At 42.7% G+C, this 10,348-nt stretch overlaps 1 protein-coding gene across 1 annotated transcript in view; it reads right to left on the bottom strand.

Moving 5' to 3' along the window:
* The window catches only part of LOC106532909 (potassium voltage-gated channel subfamily KQT member 1), a gene marked incomplete at its 3' end in the record, with an annotated part of 20,136 nt that extends 17,198 nt beyond the window's left edge, over positions 1-2,938 (bottom strand). Inside the window, 1 exon segment of the mRNA XM_014029076.1 lies at positions 2,805-2,938. Within this exon segment, the coding sequence (XP_013884530.1) occupies positions 2,805-2,938 (134 nt within the window).
* Positions 2,939-10,348: the final 7,410 nt, after the last annotated feature.

The raw sequence follows: 10,348 nt of genomic DNA, 5'->3' as shown, positions 1-10,348 counted from the left end.
AGGTCTCTGCTACTGTTATTTTATAGGTCAAAAGCTGCCAACTTTGGGAACCAAAGTGCACTGGTTCCCAAACTTTTCAGCTTTTGACCTATAAAATAACAGTAGCAGAGACCTGTGCCCCCAGATATTTTTGGATGATAAACATTTGTATCAGGTCAACAAAACATGGGCATTGTAACGATATTTTTATACTACATTTATCCATTTCAAATACACTAACGTCAATCATTTGTAACAACTAAGGCAAAAATGTAATTAATTCAAAAAATCTTTTCAGGACCCCACCTTGATGTTTCAGGACCCCACTTTGGGTCCCGACCCCAACTTTGGGAAACACTGATCTAGATAATCTGAGGACTGAGGAGAAGTAATAGCGTGAAGAGGACATAAGAGGGAGGCACAAGACAACAGGAATAACACACAGACAAGACACAGATCCTTACAGTACCCCTGCTCTACGAATCGTCTCCAGACGACAAACACAAGCATGGGAGGGAGGCTGGGGGCACCAATAACCAAGACAGGAAGGCGGGCAAAAGAACAGGACAAAGGAAGCACAAGGGAAAAAACAAAATAACGAAATCAAAAAACTCAAACCAAAAACCGACAGGAAGTCCTGGGAGGAAAAACGAAAGAAAAAAAAGGTCCACAGATGGCCCTAGACGCATCTGGTGCATGGCCACAGTTCAGGCAGGCAACCTGGTGCCAGACCAAGGCGAAACAGAATCTCAGGAGGGCGGCCCGGTGCTCGGCCACAAAAGAGCTGGACCTCAGGAGGCCGACTCAGGAAACCCAGGAACACATGCCGGTTTGGGAGACACAGGAACAGACATCAGCTCAGGAGGCACAGGAACAGATGCCGGCTTGGGAGACACAGGATACTTGGACTCAGGAGACACAGGAGGAGATTCAGGATACTTAGAAAACACAGGTCGACCCAGGGACTTCACAATTCGACCCGGGGACTTCACAATCCAACCCAGGGACTCAAGATACTCGGAGGACTCAGGAGACTTGGAGAACACAGGTACCCCCAAGGACTTAACAATACAACCCGGGGTTTCAAGAACAGTCTGACCGGGGACTTCACAGTCTGACCCGGAAACTCAAGATACTCGGAGGACTCAGGAGACTTGGAGAACACAGGTATTCCTGAGGACTTCACAATACAACCTGGGGTTTCAAGAACAGTCTGACCCAGGGACTTCACAATGCAACCTGGGGTTTCAGGAAYRGTCTGACCCAGGGACTTCACAATGCAACCTGGGGTTTCAGGAACAGTCTGACCTGGGGACTTCACAATGCAAACCGGGGTTTCAGGAACAGTCTGACCCAGGGACTTCTCAATACACCTCGGGGTTTCAGGAAGTGATGATGATGATGATGATGATGTAGAGACTGGAACTGATGACTCGTGAGCAGAGACTGGAACAGGAACTGATGACTCGTGAGCAGAGACTGGAACAGGAACTGATGACTCGTGAGCAGAGACTGGAACAGGAAGTGATGACTTGTGAGCAGGGACTGGAACTGTAGAATCGAGGACTGAAGACTCTGTAGACTCGAGGACTGAAGACTCTATAGACTCAAGGACTGAAGACTCTGGTGCAGAGGAGACTGAAGACTCGGGTGCAAAGGAGACTGAAGACTTGGGTACAGAGGAGACTGAAACCAACGAGTCCGGATCTTCTGAAGACTGTGAAGACTGAAATAGTAGAGTGAACCAGATGAAGATGGCTGTGCAGGTGAAGTCAGTGATGCAGGACCAGGCTTAGATGATGAAGATGGAGATGTGGATGACTCAGGTGGATGCAAAGAGTACCCAGAATACTCAAGACATAAAGGATCATCCTCAGGATCATAGTCAGGATCGTAGTCTGGTTCGGACTCTGAGTAGTCATTCTCTGGGTACTCGAACTCTGTATACTCTGGGTACTCGAACTCTGCATACTCTGGGTACTCAAACTCTGCATACTCTGGGTACTCAGAAGGCTGGGTCAGTGAAGACTCGATCTCTGAAGGCTGGGTCTCTGAAGCAGGTTCAGATGAAGACAATGATGCTGATGATGGAGCAGATGATTATGATGATGCTGAAGCAGAATCAGATGAAGATGCTGCAAATGCCATAGGCTCAACGAAGGCTGCAGCTTTCTCCCCTCTCACAGCTGCTCTCCTCCAGCGGCGACGACAAGAGGTAGGCAGGAGCTCGGAGGCTGCCGTGGTCACAGTGTGACTGGTGGAGACTGCAATAAACCTGATGATCTCAGAGGCTGCAGCAAATGTAGTGTTCTCAGTTGCAGTAGACGTGGAAACCTCAGCTGCAGGCGGCAAGGTCTCAGCTGCAGGCGAGACTGGCATGGTGATCCCAGAGGCTGCTGCGGGCGTGGATATCTTTGGAGGGGCTGCAGCTGATGTGAAGATCTCGGAAGAAGTCAGCTAGGCGGGACAGGAACCCATCAACTCGACGTAACTGGAGCCCATCGGCTTGGTGGAGCTGAAACCCATCGGCTCTGCAGAACTGGACGATGGCACAGCTGGAACCGGCCCTGATGATGCTGTTTTCTTCCACCATGACCGGCAGCGATGAGAAGAGGCCGGAGGAGGGTCCTCCTTCTCTGGTAAAATGGGAGGCGTTGGAGACTCAGGAGGCTTCTGAATTGTCAGAGGAAGGAGAATGGCACGGAGAGCTCTGTGGTCCCGCAGAGCCTCCCCAAACAGCTCTGACAAGCCAGGATGGGTGACCAGCCAAGAGTAGTAGTAGTAGTTTAGAAAACAAATTAATAAAGGCGTCAGTCACCACTCACCTCACCCACAGGTCCACAGAGGGATTCCCCACATCGATAAAAGCGCGTGTGGACGTCTGGATCAAGAGCGCCTCCGAGGGGGAAAAATCCTCGATGAGGCAAATGTCTTCTGGGTCCTCTGTTGATTCGGTCATTCTATCACGGTTGGGGAGCGGAGTAGGACCCATAATGCAGACAAGCAGGTAGGCAACTCAAAGAAAAAATATATTTATTAAATGAAAAGGCTGACGTGACGGCAAAACAGAAAACTCAAAGCAGCAAGGAGATACACTGGAGGAAGCCAGGGCAGAAAACCAAACAATGACCGAATGCTAGAGTGAGGAAAACGGACTGACTAAATACAGGACTGGGATGAGTGAAAATGGAAACAGTTGAGCTAATGATAAGTGAAGGCAGGTGTGAATGGAATGATCTAAAGAAGCTGAGGACTGAGGAAAAGTAATAGAGTGAAGCGGACATAAGAGGGAGGCACAAGACAACAGGAATAACACACAGACAAGACACAGATCCTTATAGTTATGAAAAATACAGTATAAATGACAGAAAAACTGCATAGGACACCGATATTTTACACCAAAGTTGTTTCCTTTGGAACATTCAGGAGACACATAGATGTAGTGTCAGAGCCGGGCAAGTCGACTTGTGAAAAATCCTTGTAGTGCCGAGTATCACTAATGACATTAGTGAGTGACTGCCCTGCTCGCAGGATTAAACAACAGATTTATTACTGAGGGAATTTTGAAGATGAAGCAGAGCAGCGACTTTGAAGTTTGTTTAAAAATCAGTCAGTGGCCAAAAACTCATAAAAGGGGATAAAAATGACATTTTTCACGGTGGAATCTGACTAATCAAAACTTTGGAGCTTAATCCGGGACCAGTTTGTGGATAAACAACATCGAGTGAAGAGCCGCGGACCTTTTTTTCCCCACATTGCACTCCCCGGGGAAGGAATCCCATGCAGTGACGTATGCAGGAGCGGGAGGGGTTTCCCAGCAGCTAGGCTCGGGGTGTCTCGGGAACTATGAAAGGTATGTGCGAAAACGAACGCCTAACAACTACGTGACGGCGCGTCGACAGGTCGACAGCCGAGCGACCATACTGCCAGCTTTAATCTTTGTCAATATCTGATGATTGGTTCTTTTAAATGAAACCAGAGAGCGTTGACAGAGAGGAGAAGGTAGAAATGACTCAGCCTGGAACTGAAAATATGGATGGAGGACAACAGAGCTGCTTCATGGAAGAAGAACCTCAGCTTAGCCTGTTAGCTTTAGCGCTGGCGCTGACGCTACATTGCCTTATATGTATTAGCTCGGTGCTAACGCAACTAACAAGCTAAACTGAGGTCCTCCATCCATATTTTCGGTTACAGCTGAGTCATCTTTGCATTCCTCTCTGTCATGTGGATGGAGGACCTCAGTGACGAGAGGAGAATGTGTAGCACTGAGCTAATACATTTATCTGGTGAAAGCATCTGGACTAACGCTAAAGCTAACAGGCTAAGCTGAGGTTCTTCTTCCATGAAGCAGCTCTGTTGTCCTCCATCCATATTTTCAGTTCCAGGCTGAGTCATTTCTACCTTCTCCTCTCTGTCAACGCTCTCTGGTTTCATTTAAAAGAGTCGATCATCAGATATTGTCCAAGATTAACCTTCAGGGTGGATATAGCTCACTAGCAGCCTCGCACCGATGACCTATCCACGTCACCATTTACCCAGAATGCTTTGTGTGTAAATAAAATGGTCCTGACCGTATAATATATTTTTTAATTTTAGTTTAAAAATTATAAAAACTGAACATCCTACGGTATTTTTACAGTCTTTATTTTACAGTTAAAATATATGTTTATCATATAAAGTCTAACGTTACAACTAATCGGGGATCCCTTTAAGGGAGGGCTGGGGGCCTGAAGGCAGCCTAACATGTTGATATGTTTCAAAGTACACGACGTTTGTTTGCCTGACATCCTTATAACTCTTCTCACCAACTGACACTGAGCCAAACACCTGTACTGTGATGATTCAGTACATTTATTGTTACACACCTACTTAATACTTCAGTATGTAATAAAACTGAAAGGATGTAGGATTTACTGTTCAGAGACTTAAATGTCAGCAAGTTTAGTCACACCACATCCAACACAGAACTACAGTATAAAAATAATATTTTTTATGAATGTGATTACTCAAAAACAGGAGAGCATCTGTGGGGGGTTTGGTGAAGGGGGGAGGGAGTTAGGTAGCAGAGAAGGATTTATAATTCATGGCTAATAGGATTTGTAGCTATTTAGCAGGATTAGGCATGTTAGAGAAAGAATCTATTTATTGCTGCCTGTCAGGGGGTCTTTTCGCCTGGCTGGGGTGGGTTTTTTGGGGGTGGTTCTCTTGAGTCGGGTGGTTTGAAAATACCCTAAATGTTTTTACTTTTTTCATCCAAGCATTATCCAGGATAACCACTGGTACAAACACTCAGCACCCAAAACATTAGAATTTAACAGCTTCGTTTTTTGTTTTTATCCCACCATAGCTAAATGTTTGGAGGAAGTTGTCTGTTTCTTTTTCATAATGTTCTGATAATTCCAACACATGAGCCCAGCGGTTGGTCAAGCCAACACACATGGCCGTTCATTTGTGTTTTGTGTGTTTTTCTATGTCCAGACACAATTAGCAATACTTTGCTTTTGTGGGGGAAAGGGCAAGCAAGTGTTGGTGGTCCAGATTAACCTCTGGTACGAACTCAATGAGAAGAAACAGAAGAATCACTTCTTAGTTAAAGCTTCCTCCTTAAAAACCAGTGGCTCTAAATGATAAAACTGAGCTCTGTTTTAAAAGAACGTTGTGTTATGTGTGGTTGATGCTACAGTGGTGAATGATCTTTCTCCTGCACTCCTTTCCTCATCTGGCCTTGATGGTCAGAGGCAAATTGTAAAGACGAGGGCACATAAATAAAGTGACAAAATGTACAGTACATTACTGAATCAAATGCAAGATCAAATAGTTAAAAAGTCACATTTAAAATTGGCACTATTATGTTTGTATGATTCTCATTGCCTTTGATTCAGTTTGTTCAGAAAGGACAAATCTTTTTACATAAATATCAACAACAAAACTATTAACAAGCATTGGCACTTTTTGTTTCAGACAACAGAAATATCCTGAATCTCCATTTCTCTTTCCTCTTCCTCCATCGTCCAGTCCTTAATTTGAAGTTGAAAATGGAAAGTTGTTGAAATATTTCCAAACAAAATCAGACACACATTCAAGAAGTCATCAATTGTTGTATTTTTAGAGAAACAAAGATCTGCTTGTAAAAGGAGTCAGTTTTTGGTGTACCAGATATGTTTTCTGCTTGTTAACAAAGATCAACAACAATACAAAACATAATATATTTCAGAACATCCCACTGATTGTTGTAACACTAAAATATTTGTCCTAGCTCTTCTCGAGTGTCTTCATTTGAACTGAACTAGAAACAATTGCCCCTTTTCCAATAGTGCCACTTAGTGTAGTGTCGGTACGGTTCAGTACAGTTCCAAGCCATTTCCATTAGACCAGATTCATGGAACCAGCACTTTTTTAGTACCTACTTTGTTGTGGTTCCAAGTGGTCCCAGTCCACACCAAAATGCAACATCAGAACATTGTTCGTCACTGACAGGCGGGTGGAGTCACTGGTTGCGTCTGAACTACCTTTACAAGAACAACTCGAGGCACCAGTTTTTCAATTGTAGCAGCAACATTAGTCGTGTTTCTATTCAATTTTAATTCGAATTTTTAGCGAATTTTTAAAATTTCAGAACTTATTCGGCAAATGTGTTTCCATCTCTCATTTTGCGTATCAACTCTTTTTTGAAAAACCCAAAAATCACCTCCACCAACCTCCCAAAACACATCTACTGGAACCGGACTGGAACGTCAAAAGAAAAGCACCCGAACTGACCTGTTCCAACACTGACCGTACCGACACTACACTAAGTGGCACTAGTGGAAAAGGGGCATTTTTCTTGTTCCAGATATTTTAGAATTCTCAAAACTGTTTTAAGACTTAAAAAATATTTATTTATTTCCATCTGAAAAGGTACTTTAACCTAATATAACATTTAAAGTTTTGGCATAGTTACAGGAGCATGGTTGTGTTTCCCAAATGAAAACCTAGATCAGTTTTTGCGTGTGCTCAGGGACAAGGGAGCAACACTGTTACATTTAAAGAACTGACTAAAGGATCAGATCCAATTTCTTCTGACAATTTGAGCAGTCCGGGTCAGGAATTGCTCCTTGCTTGTGCTGTAAGGAGATCAGCTTACTGTACAGCCAGAGTTCACAGGCCACAGGCAGGGGGAAAGACAATCAGTGGGTGGTTCATGGTTGGTCAACCTGACCCTCCGAGAGTTCTTGTGTGAACGAAGTGTTGTGATGAGTTAGAAGCTCCTAAAACAATCTGAATGCTCTTTCTTTAATTTTTTTTTCTTTTTTACTCAAACTGAGTTATTCAAATGCTCTTGTATTGAGCAGCTGTGTCAACAACATTTGAATACTGTTTGAGGCTTGGGGTAGCGCTGTTAACTCAAATGCTACCCTGTTGTATAACTTGACTATATAAATCAAATTAAAGGGGAAATATCATGTAAAATCAACTTTTTTGAGTTTTATATCATGTTATAATGTTATACTCTCATAAAAACATGTCCAAAGCCTTGCTCTGACTCATTCATCATGTTTGAGAAATCCTGCAGTGTTTTTATGAAGCCATGCTGAGGAGCAAAACGACAGGCGAGGACCAGAAACACCTTTTGGTACCAGAAATGCCCCTGGGACGTGTCTTTAAGCCAACCTTCCTCATGGCAGAGCACCCCCTCACCCTCCCCACACGCCCATGACTCCTGCAGGCTCTCGGGTGAAACCGAAAGTGAAACCTAACTGTCTGCTGAGCTCAACATTACTTCTCACTCAGTGAAGCACTTTTCAGATTAAAAATATCTTTGAGGAAATGTATTTTCTGATGCCAAGTAAATTGCATCATAGAATCCCCCCCCCCCCCCCGCACCGAAATGGGCGGGACAGAAGCGATGGTGGTTCTTTAAAGAGACAGAGGCCAATTTCAAGGCGTTTAGAGGAGGAAGTGATGAGAAGATAAGTTTATTTTCTATTTAAACATAAAAGAAGCATTTTAATAACAGCTAAAGGTGACATAGATACTTTATTATGGTATAGTATTTAAATATATGCCTGAGAAACACATTATATTGGCCCTTTAATTTAAACTGATGGGATCTTACTATATACAAATTTATAACACATCACTTGGATGTGTTTTTCCAAAATATTTGAAAGTTGCAACACATTTAAATTATTTTTGTGGAACTTATTAAACCAATATGGAGTTAAAGGTCAAAACTCATTACCTGCTGACAGCCCTACTGCTTATTACAGTTTTAGTGTCATCATGGCCTTGTATTTGTGGAACTTTTATAAGTGGAACTACAGTGCTTTGGTCCAAATTCCTTCTTATTCCAACTTTATCAGCCCCTCTTTCACCACTTTTCTGGTGTATGTGTTCCAAAATAGCTGGTTTTGTTACTGTTCCTTTAAGGTACTTCAAGCTCCGCCCCCTCTGCCTTTCAGACCGGTTCACTCCAGTTTGGGGGGTTTTGTAGTGATGTTTCATTTACAGTTTAATTAAAATTGGTCAACAACAGAAACCTTGTCCAGCCTTCCTTTCATGTTGGAGCCAGAGTCTGACCCAGTACCAGATGTTTTAGGGTGTATTAACACCTGACACATTTGGTATGCTTTAAACGGACCTGAGTTCGTTACCACTGTTGGTCCAGACCTTTTATGGAGGTGTGAATACACTCATGTGAACCCTGGTGTGGATCAGACAATCGGACCTAAACCCATTTTTGAGGTGCTCTGGGTCTGCTTCCAAACAAACTCTGGTGCGGTTCGTTTCTGTTGTGAATACAGATCGGCCTCGAACCGAACCAACTACAGGAAACATGAGCCTTTATGGACTTCACGGCCACCGTAGCTAAAAAAACATTAGCCCTCCAGTGTTGCTAATGCTAACACTATGCTACAAACAATGAGCCGTTGTGGGTCAGGGAACACGGAGCATCTCGTCTGCTTTAGGTTGCGGCACACATTTGACAATGCTGTCCCACATTTATAAGTATATTATCACAAAAGTGCCACTGAATGAGCTGCTTTTGATATTGTAATGGAACTAATACTTTTATGTTTAAGCAAGTAATTCATGACATCCTTTAATGACCTAGGTTTTCATGACATGCTGTTCATCTGCAGATAGAATGATTAAAGTCAGAACAAGATTTGCTAACAACAGTCATTCTTAGATATCACTTGTGTTTATCTTTTTGTTTTCCATTGACATAATGGTGTTTGTTAATATATATATGAGGCCTCTCGAGACAGTGAGTAGTGTGGAGAGACAGTGACAGAGAGAAGCAGAGGCACAGAGACACACCAGGTTGTTCTCTGTGTTTCCTGTTGTTGCAATAAAACTCAGCTGATCATCTCATGGAGTACCTTCATTCTTGGACCACGTATTTCTGTCTTTGTTAAATAAATATTGCCATAACAGTTTGGCGTTGTCGGCAGGATCCACTAGGAGATCGACGGACCAAGGTCACATTGCAGGTGGACTGATATGAGTGAGAGCAGGACTGCTCAGGACCGTGACTCCAGCTGGATGAAAAGAACCTTTTTATGGTAAATTGTTTTAACAACAGAGATACGCTGGTGACGATTGTGATGGATGATCTTTAACACAAGTTAACAAATAATGAACACACAAATTACAGTAACACAACAGACTAATTGCTGAAAGAACAATGTTAACCAATTCCCTAAAATGATTTAACAACAACAAACATGAATCCTACCCACAATCCTCCACTGCAGTCACATGACAAACAGCCAAACACAGCAGAATGCTACAATATGCATTCCCTGTTCCCTGACAACTAAATATCACCTACATTATGTCATCAAACTATTGCACACCAACAAATGTATTCAAGCAAAAGAAACCAGACAACTTATGTTTTATTTCCACCATGTCTTGTCCTCTCCTTGAAAAGTGAAGCAAGGGAATGAGGAGCAGCAGCCTTTGTGTGTGCATGCAGCCTCAGATTTAGCCCAGAAGAGTAGAAGTTACTTAATATGTTCATGTTTATGTGCTGTCCAGAAACAACACTTCAATATTACTGGTAAAATAATATTGGCATTTTCTTCTTTTGTACAGTAATATTGATATATAATATAATGTGTATTGTTTATTTAGTAAATTCTAGTAGTTTAGAGATTTTGACATATTTTTTTTATAATTTAAAAGAATAATTAAATAAATGTTACTACACTGAAAAATCCTTTTTTTCCAGTGTATAAACAACTCCACCGCTGGCGAGGGTGCATGCTCTCCAAAGCACAACTATAACTCAGCCTTCAGTGCACAAAAACATGAGAAAGCTTTTTGACAAAAAGTCACAGTCTGGTTTGTTGCAATGAGGGAGTGATATGATGGCTGGCCA

The sequence above is a fragment of the Austrofundulus limnaeus genome, unplaced genomic scaffold (genome assembly GCF_001266775.1).
Source record: "Austrofundulus limnaeus strain Quisiro unplaced genomic scaffold, Austrofundulus_limnaeus-1.0 Scaffold849, whole genome shotgun sequence".
In the NCBI taxonomy this organism is placed as follows: Eukaryota; Metazoa; Chordata; class Actinopteri; order Cyprinodontiformes; family Rivulidae; genus Austrofundulus; species Austrofundulus limnaeus.
Note: the sequence above shows the minus strand (reverse complement) of the source record. Positions and strands in the feature narration are given on the sequence as shown.